This window comes from Melospiza melodia, chromosome 11, assembly GCF_035770615.1.
Source record: "Melospiza melodia melodia isolate bMelMel2 chromosome 11, bMelMel2.pri, whole genome shotgun sequence".
Taxonomy (NCBI): domain Eukaryota; kingdom Metazoa; phylum Chordata; class Aves; order Passeriformes; family Passerellidae; genus Melospiza; species Melospiza melodia.
This window is the reverse complement of record NC_086204.1, coordinates 16,200,134-16,227,210: the sequence shown is the minus strand read 5'-3', so window position 1 is coordinate 16,227,210 and position 27,077 is coordinate 16,200,134. Positions and strand designations below refer to the sequence as shown.

The following is a 27,077-nucleotide window of genomic DNA, read 5'->3' as shown; positions in this document are numbered from 1 at the left end:
ATTTCAGTAGAGAACATCAGAGGTGGAAGGCTGGGAGGCAGCACTGGGGCATCCTCAGCTGCCACCTGAGGACAGCAAGCCTACTGCTTGATTCTTGTCCTAATATCCTCCACCAGAAGTGTTTGTCCTTGCCACAGCTTGTTTATTGAATCACACCCATAAATGTGCATTGGTAGTAATAAATACCTCTGTTATTTTGAAAGTAGCAGTTGATAATTATAAAGTGCTTGCTCTGAGCTCGAGCTGCTCAGAGCATCCCTCCTGCCTCATGTGAGCTACCCCCACTCGTTGCATCACATCTAAAATTAGGTAAGATGCTGTGAAGTGCAGGGCTCAGAGCTGCAAGAGCTGGACCAGGCAGAGCTGCACAGCTCCTCATGAAGATGTTTTCAGACAGATCACTGATCAGAGAGATCACTTAATGATGATCAGAAGTGTTACAGAGGTAAAGTAGCCTTCACATCCAAGAGCTCCAGTTCAGCCAAAGAAAAATGGGAGCTAGTTCTATTTCTTTTGGTATGTCTTTAGCTCTGTATTTTCTCAACAATATGTGGGGACAGCACGGCTGTCAATAGCTCTAGAGGTCTAGAAACATCTACTTGGGCCAAATTCTTCCCTGAGGTAGTTGTGCTGCCTTCATTGTAATCATACCAGTGATGAATGTGGCTCTTCTTCACTTAGGAACAACAAAAGAGCTCATGAGATTAAACATTCTTTCAGTGCTTTCCTTCTGATTAAAGCAAGTTTTAGTACTTAGAAAATGCTGTGGGCTTAAAAAATGGCTGTATTCTTCATCCTGCTCTGAAGTTTAGCTTCAGTGTCCCAGACTCAGCCCATAGCATCCACGCAATTTATTTTAGAAGCACTGTATTCCCAGTGCACTGCTATTCTTTAAACATCTGGTGCCCTTAAAAGTAGTATTTCAAAAACACTAATCTGGGGAGAGAAGGGTTAAAATGTGAAACTAGAGAACAAACTAGGGAAAAGAAATTCTGACAGAAACTTCAAGCAGCTAAGAAGTACTGGAGCTGTCAAATCATGCATTTTGGATCTGAGCTGAATCAAATCACAGAAGTGCTTTTTCAGTGCTTCGTCTGAAAGCAATTTAGCTTTTCTATGTTAGCAGATTATGCTGTTTTCAACAGTTGTTGGAGAGATGACTGATGAAAAGCATTTTCATTGTGGGTGTGCTTCCAAGTACAGACAGAGCTGCGGCACTCAAACCCCGGTTTCTTACCCTGATCTCTCCTGAGGCTGTGGGTAAAGGGTCTGTCAAGCTCTGTGCAGCACTATTCCCTCAGACCCAGCTTCAGTGTGGCTCTTGGGACCCCAGACTTCAGTGTATGGGATGGCTTTGTGGTTTTTCAGGGTACATCCTCAAATCATGAAGGGATTAGAAAGGGGAAAAAAACTCCACAGAACTCTGAGCAGGAATCAGCAGAAGATGGGGGCTGTATCCTGGCAGTTGGTGCCAGGACTTCAGGATTAGGCATCCTGAACCTGGATCACACGTGAGAATCAGCCCATGGCTCCATGAACAGAGGATAACTGCAATGTAAGCACTGGCAGTGCAATCTGTCCCTGTGTTAACTGAGTTTGGAGGCTGCTCTGTGATAGTTTTAACTCGAGTGCAAATCAAACTCTGCCCCTGGTTCTGTCACAGTGTAAGTGCTGCAAGGTAGCACTCAGTAGCAACAATGACACTTTGAGAACCTCTAAGTTATGAATGACAGAATAAGCCAATTGACAGTGAAAGGCAAATGTACTGAGTAATGACATTTCATATGTGATCTGTCCCGCATTCCTCTGGAGTCAATGAAAAAGAGACAACAGTGAAATCAAAGCATGTCAAAAACTTGCAGTCATACACATGGTTGAATCCAGTTACTGTTGCCTACCATTTTAATAAAAGAAATACTGCAAAGTTACTTCAGATTTCATTGGCCTAGATGGTCTTAAAATAATGCAGGAATTTGCAAATAAATTAGTTTTCTGCAGACAGCAGAATTCTTCCACTAGAGCAAAGGTATTTGGAGCCCTAGTTGTGTGTTTACTATCAAATGTGTATTTTTGGGCCTCTTCCACCAGAACTGCAGTAAGCCTCCATCTCCAAACTCAGCAGCTATATTTATCCATGGACCATGTTTTCTGCAGCAGTATCAGTGACCTTGCCTGTAATTATTCTTCACAGGGGAAGCTTAGCTCAGTCCTCCAAGTACTGCAGTAACTCTGAACAAAAATAACCCCAAAGTTCACAACAGGAAACGTTAACAATGGCAGGATTACTGGCCACCATGTCACCGTAAAATAAACGAGCAGCTGAGAGGGAGTTCAGGGAAAAGCAGCACCGCACTTTAGTAACAGGAGGGACTGACTTATGAGGAAAGATTAAATGAGCTAAGCAATGATGAAAGGGTGAATGGAACAACTGCCTCCAAATGTTTGAAAGAAGAAACCATCCAGGACAGGGAGGGATTCTCTAAGTTGCTGCCAGGAGTTAAGAGTAATGGAAAGAAACCAATAAAATGAACACAGCAGTCACCATAACTACTTCTTCAGCTCAGAAAAAGAAACCCAGTGCTTTTGTCAGTATGGAAATCTTGCTCGTTTGTCCTGTTTTATTTCTTAGCCGTATCCCAAAAAGCATTGGGGGGAACATTTAAAATTATGTAATGGTGCAATATTGCTGAAACGTTTTAGGCTGGCAGCTCTGAAGGACTGTGAGGGAGCTGTGCTGACATCCTCTTCCAGCTCCTGTCACACTCAGACCCTCATTTCTTGAGGTGCCTCAGAAAGCCTTGAGGTTTCAGCTGAGAAAAGCAGCTCTGCACAACAAAGCACTTAAGCAAACACTTCAGGCAAATGAGGAACCAAACTCCCACAGCTATAAATCACATTGATGATTCCCAAATGAGGAACCTGAGTCTGCCCTCAGCAGTCCCTGTAGCAGACGGTCACAAAGTCAGAATTCCCCACAGCTATCCCTGGCAGACCTTTGGTTCACATTCTGATGTAGTTAATATTTTTGCAGCGAAACAGCTGTGAGGCATCATGTTGTGTTTGTTTTCATTAACTCCTCCCCAGTGGGCTTATATATTTGTATTTCCTTGTTTACATATTTGTAGTGTCCCGAGGGGGATATACACACTACCCCTAAGGTTAGGGGCAAGTTATTGGAGGGCAAGTACTTCCCTCTGATGCAGAATTTGTCCTGTCTCTTTGCTCTGCCAGAGATGTAAATCTTTCTGGAAATATTAGACCGAAGTCCCTTTAAACATGTGGTTTCTTTCAGCAGCAGTTTTCAGACTGCGCTTTTTGAATTGCTGGGCCAGAAGTTTGTGTTTCCAATTGTCACTCTCTGAGACACTATTCCATTGTTAATGCAGTCCCAGGCGCTTTACAGCCTGGTCTCTTTATAGTCGTTCCACGGCCCTGCGTGCTGAGGTCCAGATCCTTCCATCACAATTTGTGCTGTCATTCTCCCGACGCGGCGCGAAGCCGCCTGCCCGCCCGCGCGGGGACGGCGCCTCGCGGCTCCCCCGCCCGCCGCTGCTTCCCACGGCACCGACCGCGCTCCGTGCGGGCCATGGAGCAGCCCCGGCCCGGCCCGTCCGTGCCGCTCCCCCAGCCCCCGCCTCGTCGCTCCTCCGGCGGGGATGCGGCGGGCGCGCCCGGAGGTACCCGCGGCTCCCGGCTCCCGTTACCGGCGGCTCCGGGGCAGCGGGCGGAGCGCGGCCGTCCCTCCCAGCGCCGCCGCCGGGCCCGCGGGGCTGCCGGGCACGGCCCGACCGGCGCCCCCCGGCACCCGCCGCGTGCGTCAGACCGGAGACGTGGCCCCGCGGCCGCGGGGGCGGAGCGGCGGCGGGCGGAGCGCGGCTGCGGGCGGCCTCCCGGCCCGGCCCTGCCCGCCGCACTGAGCCCCGCACCGCGCCGCGGGATGTTCGCGGTGCCGCCCGGCCGCTGCCGCCCGTGATCCCGAGCCGCACGCCCGGCCGAGCACCAGGTAAGCGCTGCCGCGCCCGGCTGCCTCTCCCGGGGCGCTCCGCTGCCCGCGCCGGGGACGGGGCATCGCCACGGGGAGGGGGCCGCGCGGGAACGGAGCCGCCCCGCCGGGCTCGGCGCTGCGCCCCCGCGGGGAGAAGAGACGGGGCCGGGCCCGGCCCGCGGCAGCCGGGGCCCGCCTTTGCCCGCCGGCGGCACCGGCGGTGCCGCTTCCGAACCGGGGCAGTGCCCGAGGAGCCAAACTTTATCTGGGATCGCCGTGGGCTCCTCTGCCGCGGAGGAGCGGCCGCGGAGCCCCCCACGCCCCATCCATCCCACCGCATCCCCGGCCGGGCGGGGCAGCCCCGGGGGTTCCCGGCACGGCGGCGGCCCGGAGCCAAGCGGGGCTTCCCGGGAGCGGGGCCGCCGAGGGGCTCTGGTGGGAAACGGTCGCCGTGGAGACGGGCGGCTTGGGAAAGCCTTTGGGCAGAAGGGCTCGGGGAAAGCTCGCGGCCTCATTTTCCGCGATAATAAGCCCCAGAGCAGCCCGCATTACGGGGAGGATGCGAGCAGGACGGGGAGGCGGCGGTCCAGCCGCGCCCGCCGGTCCTTTCCCCGGGGGCTGCTCCGGCGTCGATATCTCCGTTTTTGAAGGGATTTAAAAAAAAAAAAAAAAAAAAGCTCGATTTTATATCGGCTTAAAACCAGCTCTGCCTTGTCGCAGAGTGATGGGCAGTTTTGCCGATTATTCACCAAGTGCAGTTTGTCCAGTTCATTAGAAAGAGTTGACCAAGCAAAATAAGACGTTTATGAAAGACCACTGAATGTATCCTACCTGAATTTCATGAGAGTTAAAGTGTTTAAAAGTAAGGACTTCTATTGCTAAGGTAAGTATGTCAGTTATGGTTTGGCTTTTTAATTATTTCTTTTTTTTTTTTTTTTTTTTTACTTTTGGAGTTAGTACTTCCTGTGACGAGAGATTCAGTATTAGCACCACTGTTTGAAGACAACCACATAATGTTTGCTCCCACAAAGCACTGTAGGTTTGAATGATGCTGGAAAAGATTGTACAGGCAGAAAAGTGCTTTGCAAGACAGTGGAGAAAAACATGACAACATTGGAAATAAATAAGAATTTAAAAATCTCCCTTCCTAATTCAACCAACTATGCATCTTACCTTCTCCACCCATCACCCCCCTCCTGCCTCCGGGTGTATTAGAACTGCTTTTACTTTTCTTTTTGGTATGATGAAAGCAGTCAAGAGGGTAGCATTCCCCTGGGCTCACTTTTCTTCTGGAAAAACCTGTTTGCTCCTGTGGTGCAGATCAGTGTGGAGAGCTGGGCTGAGCACAGTTCTGAGATGATCCCTAATTTTAACCTGGCCTTGTATTCCTGCTGTCTCACAAGTGCCTGTGTCCCAGGGCTGCCAGCAGGGCACAGCAGCCCGGTGCTGAGCACCTGTGGTTTGTGAATCATTTCCTTTTCCAGCTACTTTCTGAGTTTGCTAAATTTGCGACATCCGTGCTGCTGTTTTCTTCCAGTCTGAATACTTGACAGGCCCTACTAGAGGTTTTGCCATAGTATAACATTCTGTGTGTTTTATTTGTTATTATTTACTCTTGTAAGCAGTTTTAGAAATAAGCTTTCGGGTGGAAAGTCTAAAAATCTGTTTGCTTTGTATGCCCAGTATTGGAAAAGGTTAACGGTGGATTCCAGCGAAAAATGAAATCAGAGACTGCTAAATTCTCCTTACAAGCACACACTCAGTGCTTTGTGCTGTCTTGCAATCAGTTCCTGTCGCAGTTGAAGTTGATTTCCTGAGGCAGCCTCATCCCACCTCGGTATCTGGCTTTTGGGGCCCACAGCAAGGCGCTGTGACCGGGGGGGGGGGCAGCATCCGGGCTGGGCAGGCCGGAGCCTTGAACAATGCTCAGGTGGCCTCAGGGCCCGAGGGACAGCACAGGGACACCCAGAATAATGGACTGGGTCACGGTGCTGGGAGGAGCAGTTCCCCTGATTGTCCACTGACCTCAGCTGCGACTGCTTGAAGTGGGCCATATTCACGGCCAGAAAGGCACTTCCCAACCCAAGGCTTTCTGAGAGCTGTGGGAAGTAAAAAAAAAAAACAAAAAAAACCCTCTGTTGCCGTCCAAACAATTCACAATAACAGGAGCTAGAGTTCAATTTTATAGTTTTTTCCTCTTTAAGGAAACCTGGTAGAAAGATGCTGTCCTCATTGTCAGAGTTGTGAAGGGCAGGGGAGGGCTGGCTGTATAGTAAAGAAAACACAGAAAATGAAACAATTGACCTCAGGAAAAAGAAACCTTCTAAATACTTTAAAGCCTTTCTTAATAAGTCAAAGAAGCCATTCTCCTTCCAAAATAATTTGTCAAAGAACTGTTAACAAGTGTTGGATTTCGCATGCTCAACACAATGGCAACTTTACTCTCTTCTTCATCCTTGAGCTGTTCACCCATGGATTTTGTGCAACAAGACTCTGTTGCAGATTCAAGCTATAGTGCAGTGACTTTGTTGGGTTTGTGTTTCTAGGACCTCTTTCTGGTTAGAAAGATACTAGGTTTGATTCAGCCTCTTGGCCACATGTGATTATGTCATTTGTTCCACTGCTTTCATTCATAACAGAGGGCAGGCCCTTCTGCCTTCCCATCCCCAGGCAGGCAAAGTGTGTTAGAGCTGTCTCTCAGCTGTCAGACCCTAGGTGAGCTTTCTGTCACTGTATTCATTCTGCATTTCAGTGCCTGGCACGTGCAGCTAATCAGACACAGCATAAACTTTACAACTGTGTCATTCAGAGAGTCGTAGGTTTGGACCAGGATGAGGGTTTGTTCAGAATTTTTCCAGTACAGAGTTTCTGTACAGTCCCTTTCCCCCTTGAAGGATTGATTTACAATCTGGTGTTTGATCTGGTCAGATTCTTAAAAGGTAGGATAATGCCATGCGTGTGCTTTGCACATCTCCCACTTGTTTGGGAGAATTCTGCCGTAAGGATGGCAGGATTCTCCCAAACAAGGATGCCATAAGGATGTATGTTTTTTCTTGGTTTTAAAGTGAAACAAAGGCCCCCCCTGCAGCACAGGATGGCATCGTTCTCCAGGGCAAGTTGCTAATGCGCTGTTATGATGAGTGTATAAAGTTCCACTGAATTTGAACCAGAACATGTAAAAATATTTGGTTCTGTACCACAGTATTAAAAATCCATTTCTCTCTGTCAAAGTAAACTTTTAACTTTTCCATTGACTTCCAGATGAGCAGAATACAGCCTTTTATACCAACTTCTCATCCTGGGTTGACCTACCATGTGCTGAAAATGGAGATGCTAGCTCACATCTCCCTTTGGTGGCAATAGTACATAGTGACTTTCTATTGATGAAATAACCTAAATTCGACAACCCTACAGTAAGACTGCCAGCTGAGAACATTTCCAATTTTATTTACTTATCACTGAGAGGAAGGTGGGAGTTTGGACTAATTGCTTGCTCTGGAGCATGTGGTGAAGCAGAGCACAGGTCAAGCCCTGCCCTGAGCGTGCAGCAGTGTAAGATCCTGATACTTGTGCCATTTACAGCAGAATGCAACAGCTCAGAAGTGCAGGTTGCTGCCAGAGGGTTTCGTGCTCAGAGCAAGGACCATTATAGATCACATTTTCCAGCTGATGTGAATGTTTGATGAGCTGTCTCAGGGGTAGGTAGTTTTCACCAGTGTTCACAGACAGTATTCTCGGAAAAGCCCCTTTTTAAGTGTAATGTGACTAAAAAGAGTATTTGCTCTTTGCAGTCATTTAACCATGATGACATAATTTCAAAGATTTGCACACCTGCTGTAGTGTTGTCAGAATCCCCTCTAGCAACTGCTTTTATCTCACAGTTTAGGCTTGGTGGAAACTGCATTTTTTTCTGTTTTATGCAGCAACAGACTTTTTGGTGGAATGAGGTAGCAGCTAATCCCCCTTTGGTGGTCTATGGATGGACACTGTCCTGAAAAGGTCCAGTAGAGAAAATAATCCTGGTTTTCCAGTTCATGATCTTTAAAAGTCATCCTATGTGAATACCAATTCTGATTCTGTAGTTACTAGTGTATCTCTTTGAGTGGGTGTAGATCACGTGCAATTTATGTGCTTTAATTTATCTATTTTAGTCTTTCTTATTCTTTCAGGGATATGGATGAGACCATAAGTTTATTTTTATTGTCAGGGATTTTTGTAACAAAGGATGATTTGGAGGAAGAAAATCCACCAACTGCTTCAGGCTGAGAATACCTTTATGTTTATCAAGGTGTTTTGGGATCCATGTTTTATGAGACTATCATTAAGTTTTATAAAGTTCTTTTGTGTTGCAGGCAAGTAGGAGCAAAAAAGATTCTTTATTTGAAAAAGTCTCCCAAATCATGAAAAGACGAATTCTTTAATGTTTTTGCTCACTCACTGCATAAAATGTTTTTAACTAACTTGTCAGATGATTGAGCTGCTTAAGACTCAGAATGGACCTTTTGTGCTTCCTGTTCCAATTAGGAATTAATTTTTAATTATATCAGCTGAACATTTTTAAATATGAGCACTTGTATTAGCCTCAGGCGCCTATTTTTTGGATGAGGAATGGCACGGATTTGTGTACTATTATCTCTTCTGAGACATTTTAACAGCATTGTTTCTGTCTTCATTATCTGAGTATGTTAGATAGTGTTTGTGGAAAACCTGGTATAACTTTGGTTAAAACTTGATGTGATTTTATTGCTTAGATTTGTCTCAATTGTTTAGATTTATTTCAGGAATACGAAAATATCACTTACTGGATTGTTACTTGCTTGCTGCTTTGGTTTGCTGTTAAAAGCTTTTACTCACATTAAAACCATTTTGCAGCTCTGGAAAGAGAGCAGGCATCTTGAGTGATAGCCCTGATAAACAAAGAATGTTACTTCCAGAGCTGAAAAATGGTAAGTATTGCCTTTGAAGTAGTCTTTGACGTGGAAATGTGTGGAGTGTACTTCTCTTTAGATTTGGAGAAATAGCTCAGCAAAGCCAAGGCTCCACACAGGCCCATGTGCTTGGTATGGAAAGAACTCCTGTTGATTTCACCGAGACTTTATCTGGCAGAATCTTGCATTGAACATTTTTTTGTCTTTAGTCCAACCAAGCTGAAGTCAAAGAGCTGCTGACAATAGGAAGTCTTTTTGGTGTGTAATACATGAAAAAGTGCTGTGACTCAGTTGGAACTAACAACAAGGTTATTGTCTGGGATTCATTGCCAAAGCAGCACTTACTGTATATGTAGGTGGAAATTGCAACATATATTTTGAAATGCAGTTTATTAAAGTCACTTCCTCTTCATATCTTCTTTTTACAACCCTTGTGTCTCCTCTGAGTTCTGGGTTCGGGTCTCAGCTTCCAGTGCCACAGCAGATGGTACCCAGAGCAGAGCAGGGGCATTTGCTGCTGCCTCTGAATGCCCCCACGCTCTCTCCTGGCTGTTAGGCGGGAGAGCAGCGGAAACCTGACTGGATGTTTGCTGTGTGGGCCTCAGGAGCTTGGAGGGAAAGGAGTGGGCAAGGTATTCAGCATGTTTCTGGAAGTTACACCCTTTCCAGTTCTCTCCAGCACTAAATCCCCCATTGGCATCTTGCCCACGGTTGTGGTCCTGCAGAGTTGCAGCTCTGGGGAAGCTCGGTTCTGGCAGCTGACATAAAGGAACACAGCTTTCCAGCTGTTGGATGGGACCTTGCTGGAGTTTAGGTGGCACAGCCTAGCTGTCCCCAGTCAGTGCACCTGAAAATGAAACCCCTTCCCTACTCTGAACAGCTGTCACACAGGGGACACGTGTTTTGTAGAACTACCAAACTATGGGTATTTGAATAATGTCTTCTGTGAACTAATTGTATTTTGTCTGTTCTCCAGATTGGTAAACTAATACCAACTGTGACCTTTAATTTTGGTAATGTGTAGTATGAAATCAAATTCACTTCAGTGCCTTTGTAGGGGAGTTCTGACAATGCTGTCAGTTTGGATTCAGGCATTGCAGAAAACTGAAAAAAGCTATGTTATGATTTTGTAGTACTATTCATTCATATTTCCCACCAAGGGTACTAAAGAAGGTGGATACCTTTCTGTTTTGCAGCTAGAGGTGGTGGCATGGTGGGTTGATGTGGCGTGCACAAGCTGTCCATGTCCATGTCCCACTGGGGGCTCCTGACTCTTTGTTGTTCCTCCAGGTCACATTTCCTCACCAGCTTCAGCCACAAGGACATGGATTTGTTTGAAAATACTGTAAACTCATGGGCTGTTAAAAATAACTGTTTGGATGCAAATGGTTTGTTTTTAATGTCTTTCCAGTTCCTTTACATGGGATTTATGTTTAAGAAACGGCATCATTTGTTTGTACTTCTTACTGCAGAGTGATGCTACTTCTTCCCATGAAAATCTCCATTGCAGTCAGCGGAACAAAATGGAGCCATCATGTTTCAAACAGTGGCAACACAAGCCAGTGTTCAAAGTAGTTTTTCCAGCCAAAAAGTTGATGCCTTTTAAAAAATTATTTTTAAAATTGAATTTTATATTACAGGAAACACCAATGGCAATAAAACCTAGCAGGGAAACTGGTTTTCTGAAATGCTGCAAATACAAGAAGTCAGTAGCAGAGGTTTTATTGTATGTTACATGGGAACTGACCAAGCACCTACACTTACCAAAATGCTGGATATTTTGGTCAGTGCAAACATGTAACAAAATAATTACTAAAACTGAATGTCAGGGTAGATAACACATTATTTCACTGCATGTACAATGTGTGTGAGAATACACAGATAAGAATGGAACATAAACCTCTTGGGAATTAGGAGTTACTAATTCCAGTCCTTATCATCATATTCGCCCCTTTGTCTAATCGTAGTTTCCCTGGCTTGGTGTCTTGTCCCTGCATCTACTTTTAGTCCTGGTTAGGTGATGAAATGAAGCAGGTCCATAATCTGTCATCTGTGGTGCCAGCACGGGCAGTGCCAGGAGCTGTGAGGGGTTTCTGGGCACACGCTGAGACAGGTCAAATTTTGGGGCATGGGTGATCTGAAAAGTTTTAAATTACAAAGACCACAATTTTTGTAGGGTTCACATCCAATTTGTTTTCCTAAGCTTGTTTCTAGAATGGTTTCTAGAATGGAACAATTGCTGGCTAGATCTTTGTTCAAATTCTGTGTTAAATTACACAGGTTTTTCCTTACAGTTGTTTTGGGCACCCAGTCCCACCAAAAAATACAAATTTAGCAAAGTTATATTCAGCAGAATATATGACTGATGATAGCACCAAGCCATTTTCACGCCAGGCTGTCTATCAGCTGTCTAGAGGAGATTGTTGCCCTAAGCCCTGGGGCTCTGCACAGACCAGTGATTTTGTTTAAATATCCTCTTTGGGAATACATCACCATCAACCTGACTGCAAAACTCCCTTACTCATGCTTGTTTAACTGTCTTGGTGTGCAGTTCCAAAGCAGGTAAAATAGGAATGCAAAATCTGCTTCTCAGTGCAGCCTCAGGCCCTGTGCTGAGAAGCACTCCAGCTTAACTTCACCTCCTGGCCCATGGCAGCTGAGGCCAAACAGCACAAAACACGTGAAAAGTGACTTTATGGTATTTGTGCAGAGTAACAAATGTTTACAATGAAGGATGAGGGGTTTGGAGTGTGCAAAACCCTCTGGCCCCTGCACACATGGCCCACAGCCCTTGGGCTCTGCTGAGTCCCTGCTGCCAGGTCACAAGCTTGCTTTGTGTTAAATATGAGCTGTGCTCTGTTCCTTTAATGAAGATGGATGTGCAGTAAATCATGTATGGGAACCAACGCAGAGACCTTGCAGCACTATTCCCAAAAGGCATTTCATAATTCACCCTAACATGAAGTATGTTTAAAACAGCCAGGAGAGCAGCACTGGCCTAGCATTTTCTCCTTTCAGTAGATCTCTGATGTGAAAGACCAAGCAGTGCCAGTCTGAATTGGCTCTTGAGGACATCTGAGCTTTGGCCCTTCTGTTATACTCAGCTGGGCTGCAGTTGTGGTCCTGCAGCCTCCAGCCCAAGGCTCCTCATGCCAGAAAGCAAGCTCCTTCCCTAGTGGGGATCAGGGCTGTTCCCCTGCTACCTGGGGCTTGATTAAACTCTGTGCCACTCTTGGAAGGTGGTGATGCTGATCCTGCATCTGAGGAGGATTGGTGGGATGTCAGGGAAATGAGGTAAAATGTCAGCAGGCTAATCATTTAAACATCTTTTCTAGTCAGCTTAAGAATTCCCCCCAACTTTTTGTGCTTCCCAGCTGCCAATATCACTATTTCTTTCTCCTCCAGCAATGTTCCTTTTCCTTTTTCCCTCTGTTGTGTAATTCATACCCTGCCCTTGCCATACCAGCACTTTCTGGATGATAGTTGCCTGTCTGACATCCAGGATGATAGTGCCCCAGTTCTGGTGCACGGCTTTGGCTGTTCCCCCAAAACAAGCAATGGGTGACACTGATTGCTTCAAGGCATGTGATGCGATTGAGTAACCACTAGTGGAAGGACAGAATGGCCAAGGGCTTGACTTGAGGTGAGTAACACCTGTAGCATGGCAAACACAGCCCTGGCAATGCTGGTCTCCTGCCTGAGCACACGGAGCAGCAGTGACTGCCCTTGTCTGTCCCATGAGGCTCAGCAGGGCACACAGACAGGCTCTTGGGCTGTGCTGGGCGGGGAGGCCATGGCCAGGGCATGGGCTGGCAGCTGTCTGTCACCCATGGGGTGACACCGAGCAGTGCCTAGGGAGGGGTGGGGAGCAGCTCTGGCAGCTCTGGCAGCACGGCACAGACAGGCCAAGGCTGCCTCGTCATGGTGGGGAGCTGCTGGGGCTGTGCCTCAGTGAGGAACTCTGCTGTCAGACCTGCCTGGCTGGGACTAAGGCACAGCCTCCCAGTTACTCGCTTTGTTTTGCTCCCTGTGCTGCTGCTAATTGCCGTGTCTCTACAGGCTGTGCCTTGAGAGCCTGGGTGGGGCAGTGGGAGTGGCACAGACTGGTGTCACTGGTGTCCCTGGTGGTGCGGCTCTCCCAGCAGCGTGACCCTTGAATTCTCCTGAGGGCTGCTCCAAACCGCTCCCTGAAATGCATGAAGCGACTCTGTGAGAATCTGCTTAAAAATAGCCAGAGTCACCTAGCGAGAGCTGGGGCCTGGGGCCTGGAAGGTGCTGCAAGCCAAAGGCAGCTTTGTTCAGGCTTGTCCCAGAGGGGCTGTTTCCTGTGCATTAATGTTTTTGCTTTGGAAGAGTCTCGCAAGACACAAGGTGAATGCAGCTTAATGAGAGGGCGTGTCATTTCCGTGTCCCCCTGTGTTTGTCCATCCGGCACGGTGTGTCCTGCCTCTGACCGGGTCCCTTGTGTGCCAGGGCAGGGCAGGGCACAGCACTCGGTGGGCACGAACCGTGCTGAGCCGTGCCGGGCAGCTCACAGCTCACAGTGCCGACCTGCAGCACTAAGGCAGCGCCAGGGCTTGTCCCCAGGGCTTGTCCTCCATGCTGTGACAGTGAGCTGTGCCAGCCGGGGCGCTGCGGTCCCTTGGGCTGGTGGCAGTCAGGCTGGTGGCTGCGGCTGGTTGGTGGCAGTCGGGCTGGTGACAGTCAGGATGGTGGCAGTGGGGCTGTTTGGTGGCAGCGGGGCTGGTTGGTGGCAGTGGGGCTGGCTGGTGGCAGTGGGGCTGGCTGGTGGCAGTCAGGCTGGTTGGTGGCAGTCAGGCTGGCTGGTGGCAGTCAGGCTGGTTGGTGGCAGTGGGGCTGGTTGGTGGCAGTCAGGCTGGCTGGTGGCAGTCAGGCTGGCTGGTGGCAGTGGGGCTGGCTGGTGGCAGTCAGGCTGGTTGGTGGCAGTGGGGCTGGTTGGTGGCAGTCAGGCCCCCAGAGCCCCCGTGGGCAGGAGGTTCGTGCATTGATTTCCTGTCACTCTGCAGCGGACACCACGTGGATTGCCCGGTGCCCCGGTTTTCTCTTTGGCAAGAGCCATCCTTACTCCCAAACTGTCCTCACTGCTTTCCTGTATTCCCTCAGATAGAAACCAACTGCTGACATGCTGGTTTGCTCCACGCTGCAGCACTTTACAATCAGCCTTTGATTCAGTCTGTTGGTTTATTAAGTCTAATTTGGTTCCAATACTTTTGTCTGTGACTTGGATCTATTTATTCTCCTTGGCTCTTTTAGGTCACATGAATTTGTTGTGTCTTGCCCCCAGTCTCCTGTGCATTAGCTGATTCCTGTAGTTGGGTTTTCTGATAGAGTAGCTATCACACTTGTGCCTGGATTCAGGTATTTAATCTTATTATGACATATTCATTTTCACTCACCAAGTTTTCTACATTTCTTAAAAATTTTAAAATAAGAATCACTACTGATTTATCTCCCAGTGTTCTTCTGGTTTTTTTCCTTTTGTTTGTTTTGGGATTTTTGTTACTTTTTTCTTCCTGTTTGGTTTTTATTATTATTATTTTTATTTAATCTGGTGAACCCACAGCTCTGTTCTACAGCACTGCTTAACTGTTTTTTAGTCCAAGTTGCTTTTTTATTTCCTTCTGGTAGCTGAATAGCAGATGATTTATCTCATGTACCATTTTATTTTCTCTAGGGTCTGAGGATTATTTAAAATGCAAGAGAAAAAAAAGAACATATTCTGGTTTTAATTGAAAAGAATTTCCAATATCTAGAGCTCTAGTATTTACTAAAGTAGGTTAGAATAATACTTTTTGATAAGTCAGATGCCACATTTCAGCTACAATGTACAGTGCAATTAAATAATATGTTGAATGTGAGTGAACACAAATTAGTAATGCAGTCTTAGTCTGAAATGTTCAACTAGCTGAAATGTTGAACTCCTTGTCTTTTATCTCCTTGTTACAAGGAGAGATAAGAAACTTCAGTGCATGATGTGCTGTCCCAGAGTAAATGGCGTGCTGTGACTTGGGCTGCAGTGTGACTTTTTAGCATCCCTTGATTTGTTCAAATTGATGGTTGACTAAATCCATTTATTTTGTGCAGACCTGGTTTGTGTGTGATTATAAAGGAGTCTGGCAGTGGTGCACCTTTGGGTGTAGCAGTGGGAAAGAGCTGGGCTTTGGACATGGCCAGGAGGGATTTTCAGGATTGCTGTGTGCCGGGGGGACCTGCCGTGTCTTCTCTGAGGTCTGAGTTGCTGCTGATAGTTGTCCTTTCCATCCCTGGAGAAGCCAGAATGAAAAAAAAAAGCTAGAGGGAAGTGGGAGACAAATGAAAAGTGACTTGGTGTCATTTTGTTCTGCGTGCAGATGTCAGCAGTGCTGGTTAGCCTAGGCTGCTCTGCAATTCTTTCCAGCATTTTCCTTGATTCTTAATACAGCAAGGGGAGAAGCAATAGGGTTCCTCCAGTGAGTGTTGGAAAATGGTTTTCCTACTTTGTCACGTTCAAGTGCCATTTAAAGTTTCTGCAAATATCTTTTTTCCCCAAAGCTAAAAAATCATCTGTCAGTAGACGTTGTTGGTTTTTTTACTGTTATTTTATGTGCAGTACTACTACCATCATTCAGTGATGTTTGTTTTCTTTTTTTAGCCGTAAAGGAAAACATTAGTGGCAGACAGAGTTTGATGCTGGTGCTGGACATCACCTTCCACCCCCAGAGATGGTTTTCTAGGGGGCCTTTGTGTGTGTGCAGCTCTGCCTCTGCTTGGCCCATTAATGGGGGTAAAGGATGTGCACTCTGCTAATGAGGAGTCATGCTATGCAAACAACAGCCTCTGAAGGGAACAAGGGATCAGGGCAGCATGTGCTTGTGGTATCAGAACCTATCTGCCTTCATCTAAATTCCCCACACATCAGTTAGGAGAAATAAAGCAAATATATGATACAACAAAGAGCCCTAAAAAGACATAGTGAAACCTATAAAAAACAACAGCCAAAGGATTTTTTGGTCTGAAAGCTGTCCCTGCACAGTAATTTGCAAGATAGTTTCCAGTCCCATCTGCTGTCAGGCACTGCCCTGATTCAGTGCTGATTCAGTTCACCTTTCATAACACCGTGGCTCAGACCCACAGTTGCTTGGGTGTCTAACCAGTGACTCCTGGGTCTCCCCACATTTCTGTGCATGTGAGCACTTGTGTTTTGTCAAGAATCTCCACTGCAGGAAACATAATTCTGTCTTTACCTGACATTCAAATTGTTTATCCTTTTGAAAAAAACACCTTACAAATAGGATTTCTAGGGGCTGTGCCATCAGAATATGAAAAAGCACTCCTGAGCCATTATTGCAGGGCTGGGAAGAAAATGTGGTGGTTTTAAAGCAATCTGTTGATAGGTATTCTTGGGTGTATTGATGGCATTCCACTCAGTCAGCCAGCTGGCCTCAAAACTGAGCCAACAGTAGTATATGTGTTACAAAACTTTGAGCAGGGCTGTTGCATGGCAACTGCTTAGCTAACATTTGTATTAGTGGATTCCTTTGAGAATTTTCGAAGTTTTTCAGTGCTTGATTGAAAAAAAAATAAAAGCAAGCTTACCAGCAGCTACTCAAGTCACCTGCATTTTATGTGGAAATGAAAAAGAGAGGGGTAATTCCTTACCAATGGCAGTGAAATGCATATGGAATGGAAGACAGATTGTGTATGATGTTCTTCAGCTCAGGTGCCACTGGGAGCTGCCAGCAGCTGAAAGAGTGCTGGGCATGTACTTAAAGCTATGTGGGGCACTTCTAATTGATGAGATCCACTTTTGCCACCAGTGTTTATAAACAAGAGTGAAAGGCAACAAAGGTTTGTCCCAGCAGCCATGCCAGCTTTTCTCTGCTGGAGAAGTATATCTTCCCTTAAATGCCTGCTAACATTTGCAAGACAAGCACACAAAAAGCAGAGTTGTGGTCCCTGGCTGCCTGCCATATGATAACAAATGCTGCATTCCTCTTCCAGCACTGCAGCAGTTCAGGCCTGTTCAAGGGTGCTGCCAAGCCTCTGACCTGGCTGTGTGGTGTCAGGCTTGCATTGCCATCATTTTCACTGATGGTCTGTTAATTGGAAAGTGGTATGGAGGACAGCCTGCCTTCATCTTGGGGATTGCCAGTTGTGCAAGAGGTGTGTGTGGGTGTCACCTGGCATTGCAGCCTGCGTCCTGGGGACAGACTTTAGAAGGACAGGAATCTGAGAGGGGATTCTCCTGTCTGGCCAAGTAGTGCTTAAAGCAACATAGAAGGGTTGCAAGAGGAGAGGGGTGCAAGAAACAAAAGCTTTTATGCTGCTCAGCTGCAAAGCCCCAGCCTAACTACGACCACAAGTTCCTTTTACAGACTTCACCTTATGCCTTTGGGGACTGCAGTACCTCCTGAGGGCCAGATGGGCAGGCAGAGACAGAGCAGTCCCTCAGAAGGTGCCAAAGGGAACATCCTTCCACTGTGTATGGGCAGTTAGTGGGGGTCAGTTCCCTTGCAATGATTGCAGCCATTAGGGCTTGAAGCATTCCCTTCCTGTTCCCTGGCTCTGAATGAGCTGAATCCAATAAGTTCCTGAGCAGCCTCTCAGCAAGTGTGTGCTTATCACTAAGCCTGCACAGAAATGGACGTCACCAAACTCACATTAATGGGTCCCAGTGTGCAGCTGAATCAGGATTATAGACTTCCAGTGTTACTGTGATATGAACTGATTGTGATGAGCATTTATGATGTTAGTTAATGGACAAATTTCGTTAATTGCCCTTGGGAGTATTTTTGTTACATTCCCATCTGAATTTATCTTTCCACTGTAACTTACTAAGGAGTTTCAGTACTGGTTTGATCTCAGGGATTCAGTTACACAGTATGCTGTAGGCTTTAGTATCGGTTGCTTTGCCTGTACATGCTCGTGTGTTAGCTGATTTTTCAGAGGACATGATGTTGTAAGCCTGCACATCTGAGGTGAAGATAAAGCCCTTGATCTGGCTGTAGTTTTGGTTACCTAAACCACTTTAGGAGCTTGCATTCAAAACATAGTAGATTTAAAATTGCAGTGAGTATGCACAAAAATATTTCAAAGCATTCCTGAAACCACTATGAATAAAATGGAAGTGAGTGAAACTTGACAGCTAAAAAGGTGTGTGAAGTTTGAATGCAGGACAAGCATTTCAGCCAGACCTTTGAGATCACGGCTAATGTGTGTGATGCTGAACATCTCTGTCTACAGAATGGGCTGATTTTCAAGGATGCAGAAGGCCTCACTGACCCATGGGAGATGGCTGGAGTCAACAGGGAGAGGGATTTGCCTGCCTGCATGGATGGCATTGCAGGCTCTCCCTTCCTCCCTTCCAGGAGCTGTGTAGTGGCAGCACGAGCATCCCTCTTCTGAGGTGGGGTGTCAGTAGCTGGGAGCTTCTGTGCCACGTCTGGGGGTTCCATTTTCAGAGGAGGCTCTTCCACTTGCTCTCACAGGGTGAGGGCTGTGATGTGCAGGGGCTGAGCTGGCCGTGCTGTTTTGCAGGAGGATGATTCCTGTGACCGAGTTCCGGCAGTTCTCGGAGCAGCAGCCGGCGTTCCGCGTGCTGAAGCCCTGGTGGGATGTGTTCACTGACTACCTCTCGGTGGCCATGCTGATGATCGGCGTCTTCGGCTGCACCTTGCAGGTGAGCACAGGCTGCTGAAGGAACACCGCAAACGAGTAAGGGCCTCGGAAGGATGCTGTCCCGTCTTGTTTTATCTCTTGGGCTCACCGTGAACAAAGCAAAAATGTGCTGGTCCCAGGATTAAAGCTGTTTAAGTAGCAACATCAAATAACACAGACCAGACTTTTAGCAGCTGTGAATCAGCAGACTTGCATAGAGTCAATGGAACTGTGCCAGCTAAGATAAGAGCTGTTGGTTTGGCTGGTGTCTGCATCACTGTTTTCACCTCAGTTTGGCATAACAAAACAGATTATCAACTTCAGTTCTTTTTTGTTACCATTTTTGCTGTTTGAAAGTTTAAAAATGGAATTCTGTAATTCCTGTTTTTCTTTATTTGGCAGACGTTAACATTATTTCTGTCATTATGCTTTTAAGAGATTTGAAATTAATGTGCTGATTTTATTAACGGCACCCATGGCTAATATTATGTCTCTTCCATTCCAAAATGTCTCTGAGGATGCTTACACATAAACAATTGACATTACTGTCAGTCACTGTTAGTTACATTTTGCTAAGGAGCCAAAAGCAGAAAAGAAATGAAAAATACTGTTTGGGATGACTCTACAAAAATATAAAGTTACAGTACTGGTTCAAGCATGGATCTCACATTTCTTGGCATGACTTTGAAATGGAGCTAAAGGGACACACTGACAGAGCTCTTATTTCAGAGGAATTTGCTCACTTACATGGCCTAGGATTTAGATACACTATGTCCCAAATTTCACATGAAATCCACTGTAGTTTGGCCTGTATTCTCCATTCTCAACTATTTTTAGTTGATACAACATTCATGTTTAAAAATCTTTTTATATAGCTAAATTTTCCATTAGTAGATGCTTGCTTAACCACACAAAGTAAATCATCTGTTATATCAGTTACCTATTTTAAGTTTACCTGCTTGATTGGAGAAAGCACACTGGAAAATAGTGTTTGGAAAGACTGAAATAATAGACAAATGGTTTGTTATTCCAATTTTTTGTGAGATACATAAATCCAGGATGTAACTGCGGGTGTATATCACAACAGCAGACCCTTTACAGACATAAATTAACTACAGAAGCTTTTGATGTGTTTGAAGTTTTTGTTGTGGCACTGATACTGTTAAAAACCATGTGTGGTCTTATCTCAGCATCTCCCTACACCAGGGTGGGTCATCAAGGATCATCTGATTTTGGTAGCTCTCATTGGATACCTTATGTTTAGTGCTTTCAACAGCCATGATGTCAAAGAGTACATCTGCACTGCACATATGCTCTTAGTTTGGGCTAATCACAGGTGGTCATTCAGGGCAAGTAAGAGAGCTCCTTGGTTTATCACATGGATTGGCATTTTAGTTCAGACCTGTAGGGACCCTTGCATTGAACTCAGAAGTGTTATCCCAAATTAAACCAAAGGTGATTGGTCCCTAGAGGCACTTTGACCTCAGTTTGTCAGCATGGATGACCATCCCAGATTAAGAAAACTTCTTTGGTTTTTTTTATAGACAGACTCAAGAACAGAGCTAGATCATTTCCCCCAGGTGTGTAGTCCATCCTACAGAAGCCCCTCATAGACAGGGACTTTGGACAAGGGCATGTAGTGATAGGACAGGGAGTAAGAGCTTTTAGCTGAAAGAGGGTAGGTTTAGATTAGCTATTAGGAAGAAATTCTGCACTGTGAGGATGTTGAGGCAGTGTAACAGGTTGAAGTTTCCAGAGAAATTGTGGATGCCCTATCCCTGGAATAGTAGATTATCTTTAAGGTCCCTTCCAACCCAGATCATTTTATGATTCTATGAGGACTCTATGTGTATGTGTGAGAAACTAAATAAAATTTATGTCCTTTCACACACAAATGCCATCAAAGAACTGTCCTTATCTGTCTTTATTAAGACTGAAGATTAATAATGTCCCTGCATAGATAAGGTCACATTAGCCCTTTGTCAGCAGTTTTTGGTGTGGTAAGACATCACAGTGTGAGAGTGTAGCCACATGAATGCAGTTGTGCTGCTGTCAAGCCTAAGCTATCTCTGAACATCATGTAGCCAGGATGAATACACCTGGCAGTAACAGTCTGTCTCTGGGGAGAGCAGAGCAGGAGATCCCTGGTCTTTTCTGGAAGCATTCCCCACATTTCTCCTTTTTCTGGATTGTGTCAATGCCCTCTTATTCAAATTATGGAAAGCTAGCTGTAGATGGAAAGGGGTGGCCTAGTTCTTGGCATGCAGAACAAGAGTCTTGTTGAGAATAATAATAGTGCAGCCTGTGGGGACAAGGAGCAGGCTGTGTGGAGGAATGCCTGGCAGCTGGAGGTGCTCCAAGGACAGCTACTCATTGGTGCTGCCACCATTGTTTGTACATCAGTTCAAAAGATATCTTTTTGTGTGTTCCAGGTCATGCAAGACAAGATAATATGCCTTCCAAAGCGCGTCCAGCCTTGCCAGAACCAATCTAACAGTTCAAATGTGCTTAGCACAATGCCAGACACCACCCCCCTTCCCCCACCGAGGCCATCCACCCCTCCAGCTACAGTTGAAATGAAGGGACTCAAGACTGACTTGGACCTTCAGCAATACAGCTTTATAAATCAGGTGTGCTATGAACGGGCTCTGCACTGGTATGCCAAGTACTTCCCTTACCTTGTCCTTATACACACACTGGTCTTCATGCTGTGTAGTAACTTTTGGTTCAAATTCCCTGGATCCAGCTCCAAAATTGAACACTTCATTTCAATACTTGGGAAATGTTTTGATTCTCCCTGGACAACGAGAGCTTTATCTGAAGTGTCAGGGGAAGACTCTGAAGAGAAGGATAACAGGAAGAACAACATTAACAAGTCTAATACTACTCAGCCAAGCACTGAAGGCACTTTGGTCAAGACGCAGTCTTTAAAATCAATCCCTGAGAAGTTAGTTGTGGATAAGGGAACACCTGGGGCATTGGATAAAAAAGAAGGTGAACAGGCCAAAGCACTGTTTGAAAAGGTGAAGAAATTTCGACTGCATGTTGAGGAGGGTGATATACTCTATGTCATGTACGTTCGCCAGACTGTACTTAAGGTAATTAAATTCCTTATTATTATTGCTTACAACACAGCACTTGTCTCAGAAGTTAATTTTACAGTAGTCTGTAATGTTGATATTGAAGACATGACAGGATACAAGAACTTTTGCTGTAATCACACGATGGCACATCTGTTCTCTAAACTTTCTTACTGCTACCTGTGCTTTGTAAGCATCTATGGCCTGACATGCCTTTATACACTGTACTGGTTGTTCTACCGTTCCCTGAAGGAATATTCGTTTGAGTACGTCCGGCAGGAGACGGGAATCGACGACATCCCCGATGTCAAGAACGACTTTGCCTTCATGCTTCATATGATCGATCAGTACGATCCTCTCTACTCCAAGCGCTTTGCTGTCTTCCTGTCCGAAGTCAGTGAAAATAAGCTGAAGCAGCTGAACCTAAACAATGAGTGGACTGCAGATAAACTGCGACAGAGGCTGCAGACAAACTCCCACAGCCATTTGGAGCTGCAGCTTTTCATGCTTTCTGGACTACCAGACACAGTGTTTGAAATTACTGAGCTGCAGTCTTTAAAACTTGAAATAATTAATAATGTAATGATACCAGCAACCATTGCACAGTTGGACAATCTCCAGGAGCTCTCATTGCACCAGTGCTCTGTGAAGATCCACAGTGCTGCCTTGGCTTTTCTGAAGGAGAATCTCAAGATCTTGAGCGTCAAGTTTGATGACATCAGAGAACTTCCACATTGGATGTATGGCCTCAGAAATTTGGAAGAACTCTATTTAATTGGTTCCCTAAGTCATGATATTTCTAAAAACATTACACTGGAGTCTTTTCGGGAACTTAAAAGCCTAAAAGTTCTACACATAAAAAGTAATTTGTCCAAAATCCCACAATCTGCAGTTGATGTTTCAAGTCACCTGCAGAAATTGTGTATCCATAATGATGGCACTAAGTTAGTGATGCTCAACAACCTGAAGAAAATGGTCAACCTGACACAGCTGGAATTGGTTCATTGTGATTTAGAGCGCATACCTCATGCAGTCTTCAGCCTTCTCAGTCTTCAGGAATTGGATCTAAAGGAAAACAACCTCAAATCCATTGAAGAAATAGTAAGTTTTCAACATCTGCGAAAGCTGACCATTCTAAAGCTGTGGTACAACAGTATAACGTACATCCCAGAGCATATAAAGAAACTCACCAGTCTGGAGCGGCTTTCCTTCAGCCATAACAAAATAGAGGTTCTTCCGTCCCACCTGTTCCTATGCAACAAAATCAGATACTTGGATTTGTCTTACAATGACATTCGCTTTATCCCACCTGAAATAGGAGTTCTTCAGAGTTTACAGTACTTTTCCATTACTTGCAACAAAGTGGAGAGTGTGCCAGACGAACTGTACTTTTGCAAAAAACTTAAGACTCTGAAAATTGGGAAAAATAACTTGTCAGTCCTTTCACCTAAAATTGGTAATTTGACATTGCTCTCCTACTTGGATATTAAAGGCAATCACTTTGAAATCCTCCCGCCTGAGCTCGGTGAGTGTAGAGCTCTGAAGAGGACTGGTTTCACTGTAGAGGACAACTTGTTTGAAACTTTGCCTTCTGATGTCAGGGAGCAAATGAAAGCTGAATAACTTCTTCTTGCTCAGTTTTACAGAAATAACACTTCTACCAAAAACGCTCCAGAGAATGCATACTCTGATTATGCATTTAATTTGTCATTATTTTTTTCTTTTTCAAATCCTTTCTGTACAAACAAATTTGGAGTAAGGAGTACGTATATTTTTAAATAAATTTTTCTCATATTTTTTCACTGTTTTAAGATATTTTTAGTTTGTTTGCCCTGAGAACAAGGGCATCTGTAACTTAATTTTTACTGGTAAAAGTAAATGATTTTGTCTGTTTTTCTTTCCATTTCCTAATCCCACCAGGGAAACTGTGTTTAAGATGTATGCTTTGGGTTGCATAGTTTGTAAGAGATTATTATATTGTCTTCCTAGTTATTGTTAATCCCTTAGGACATGGTCTTCAACAGGTGGTGCTGCAGGTGTTGAATGCCTTTGTTTCCTCTTTTCTTCAGTGGCAGTAGAAGGTGTTCAACATCTAACAAGATCAAACCTAGGCTGACAATCCTTTTTACTTACAGCAGGGTTTTCTCCAATGGTCAAAGCAAGTGGAAAAGGTTCTTTATGTATTTTAACGGGTGAGAGGGAGCATGCAGAACTCCTTCAGGGCCTGTTGGCCATTCACACAGTGCACTGAGCAGGAGGCACTCACTGTGATTTCCTCTTTGGTGCAGGAAGAGTAAGGTCATAGTTCACAGTGGAATTGGGACCAAAGTGACTCATGTAAGGGTTTTCCTAACAGTGCAAAGGGATGTGGCTGCCCATTTCCTACTAACTTGAGTGGAACGGGTGCAATGAACTCACTATCTTGGAAGTGTCAACTCAGCAAGATGAAATGCTGTCTTGAAAAACCCCATCCTCCCTTAAACACCAGTGCTGCAAGAGAGAAAGTGCCCTCTGCACCCTCAGCCCACTTCCCCCCAAATTGCTTGGCACCTTCTGGGAATGGGATCCAGAAATAGTGCAATCAAAGCTTCTGACAGGGAAATAGCCTCTAATATGCTCCTTGATTTAGCCTGGGTAGCATAAAACCAAGCTCAGCACAGAAACATTTGCAGATTTGCAAAAATGAGATTAAATGAATACATTAATTTCTCACAAGTCTCAGCCTACCCAGCATATCCAAGGACAGTGTTGAAGGCTATGTTTTCATCTCCCTAAGAGTAACTAAATTGGAAATTGTACAGTTGGAAGTTTGCTTTGTAAAATAATGTGATCTCCGATGTGCATCATGTTGGGAACTTTATCCTCTGAAGCCATGTTCAGTTGTTTATTTAATCCAGCCATTTGATTTCTTTTAGTCAGGTTTTAAAGAGCTGTGCTGCTCACAAGCTAATTTAAGCTAATCAAAAGTCGTAAAATATTTTGCTGGGAGGAGATCTCTGCATCGTATCCAACAACACATATTTGAGTCAGATGCAGGCACTCAATAAATGTTTTGCAAGAATATCTGGGAATAAGTCCTTATTTCACTAGGAGGCAATACTGTTCATAAATTGCAGAGGTTAAATTGCAGCTTGTTCAAATTTATGTAAAATATTTGACAGTTGTCAGATTGGTTGCTCTTAAATGTTTTCTAACTGCCATTGTGTGTCTTGAGCTACAGTTAGTCTGAGATCTTGAGCTTGGTACAAAAGCATACAGTTGGTTTAAGAGTATGACTTACAAAGGTGAGGAGACAAACTACAATGAGACCTTCCTCATTAATCCAGGGTGTGCTATGCAATGTGGTGTGAGCTTGCCACAGTACCAGGTCAGACTTATTTTTTGCGCTTGGCTGTGTTCTGGAGAAGATCCAGATTAATCAAAAATGGGTCAGGCATGAAGGAATCAAATCAAGCTTTTTAAAAGGGGTTTGATTTAGTTCTATTTAAGACTTGTAATTGATGTAGCTATTGTAAGAGCTACCCTTACTTGTGTATGGAATGCACTTACTGGAACAGTTTGGCAGTATATATATTCTAAATATATTTCACTATGATGTTATTTGAGGAAGAGAAACATTTCATTGGTCATATTAACCTAATTATGTAAACCAAAGTGCTGTTGTCCCTGATGAATGTAAACTGTTTGAAATGTCCAGGTAATTGGTGGAGCTGTATAGTTCTCTTAGTTAGATTTTAAATACGGGATTACATTTAAAGTATTTTTAAAAGTCTTTATACTCCTTGATGTAGCATTTTAAACCCCTAATTTATTTTGTGTGTAATATTGTTTCATGTGTAGTTTGTGGTCTTGTTTCTGAATGGAAGTTATGCACATCTCATAACTGAAGGTTGGAGACATGTTCTATGCCATTTTTGTAAATACATCACTTAGGGGATGTGGGGTTTTCTTTGTAACTGATTATATTTATACCAGTGCAACCCCTCATGTGGACACAGTTACAGAGTATAAAGTGCCTTGTGCTGGCATATCTTTATTCACTGTGCAAGGAATAAACTATACCAGTCTAAGCACTTTGACACTAATAACTGTATCTTCTCCAAGGGTTTGGTCAGCTGAGACAACATCCTCAGTCTGACAGCTCACTGTCACCAAAAAGGGGCAGCTTCCTCCTCCTCCCATGCTCCCTGTTCCTGCCAACACCTTCCAGCTGCTTCTCGCGTACCTTTACAGGTCTGGTGCTGGTCTGATCCCTCCACAGGATAAATGAGCTTTTTAAGCCCGCAGAAAACTATGCCAGTCTAAAAAAGGGACTCATTTTCTGCTGGATCAGCTCTCTAAAGGATTGGATGGGCACTGGGATGGGAGTAACAAGGGGACAGGACTCTCAGCTGAGGTCTGTACAAAAGTCAGGGCAAGTCCCTTTGGAGATGCTGGGACAGTTCATCATCTTGCCAAGCCATGTGCTTGGAGAACTGTGCTGTTTTATGTATAGTAGGGTGAGGCAGCTTGGCTTTTGTGAGTAGACAACCCTCAGGCTCGCAGTGGATGATAAAATATCACATTACTGTTAATTTCGTAATGAAACAAACTCAGGTAGCTGCACTGTTGACTTTTCTAAACCTCTTACTGTCTGTTCTGGGGTGTATTTTCCAAACCCATATTACAGTAACTTAGGAATGAGTCAGCTGAGGGAAGATTGTTCCCTAATTGTCTATAACATCCAGGAAAATATGTAAAAGTGCCATATTTACTCAGTGAATCATGTACTGCTCATATGTATATTCACGTGCAATTCATACTAGACTTTCTGTGACCAATAGTATTTGACTTAGAGTGGATGGACATTTTGTGGACAATACTTCAGCATGGTTTATATATATATACAAGGAGTTTCTATAACTACTTATATTAATCAGGTGCCTAACAAGTATGACAGTTCCAGAATTTAAGCAAGGCATTTTTCCATTATTGTTCAAAAATAATAAAAATCTTCCTTGGTAACAGAATTAGAGATGACAAAGATTGCATCAAAAATAAGAAGACAACCTTCATAGCACATTGAGCCTGACAAGCAAATCTACTTTGTGATCAAAATCTGGAGATGTTAATCTCCCCCTTTGTCAAAATTAGAATGGATATTTGTGCTGACCTCGTGCATCCAGCCAGCCCAACAACTTTTGCAAATTCTGATTGGAAAATGCCTGCTCCAAGTCTTATATCACTTTTCTGGCACGTCAGTAATTCATGTGCTTAAGTGGTGACAAGTCCTGCAGGAATGCCAAGAAAAAACTTTGAAATTTGACCAAATGGACAAACTTAATTCTGTAGCAAGAATCTTAATATCATAATAGACCTGCATAGTGTTACATTGCAATATAGTACACCCAGAAAAAACAGAAATAAAATGCTCTTTTGTAATAATGA

The 27,077-nt window shown here is 44.8% G+C and overlaps 1 protein-coding gene across 2 annotated transcripts; it reads left to right on the top strand.

The window, feature by feature from the left end:
* Positions 1-3,920: 3,920 nt before the first annotated feature.
* On the top strand, positions 3,921-27,077 carry LRRC8C (leucine rich repeat containing 8 VRAC subunit C). Of its 2 annotated transcripts, none has more exons than XM_063165747.1 (3): positions 3,921-4,003; positions 18,451-18,592; positions 21,003-27,077. In XM_063165747.1, exons 2-3 carry the CDS (start codon positions 18,455-18,457, stop codon positions 23,271-23,273), a joined length of 2,409 nt encoding a protein of 802 aa, XP_063021817.1. In that variant the 5' UTR covers positions 3,921-4,003; positions 18,451-18,454; the 3' UTR covers positions 23,274-27,077. The 2 variants fall into 2 exon arrangements, with proteins under 2 accessions (XP_063021817.1, XP_063021816.1); XM_063165746.1 differs by lacking the exon at positions 3,921-4,003 and adding an exon at positions 17,814-18,319.

Excerpts from the sequence above, each read along its gene's own strand:
- LRRC8C (XM_063165746.1), top strand. The coding sequence starts at position 18,198 with ATGGGAGATGGCTGGAGTCAACAGGGAGAGGGATTTGCCTGCCTGCAT. Across the intron at positions 18,320-18,450 it reads ACGAGCATCCCTCTTCTGAG|GAGGATGATTCCTGTGACCG; the intron begins GTGGGGTGTCAG and ends GCTGTTTTGCAG. Across the intron at positions 18,593-21,002 it reads TCTTCGGCTGCACCTTGCAG|GTCATGCAAGACAAGATAAT; the intron begins GTGAGCACAGGC and ends TGTGTGTTCCAG.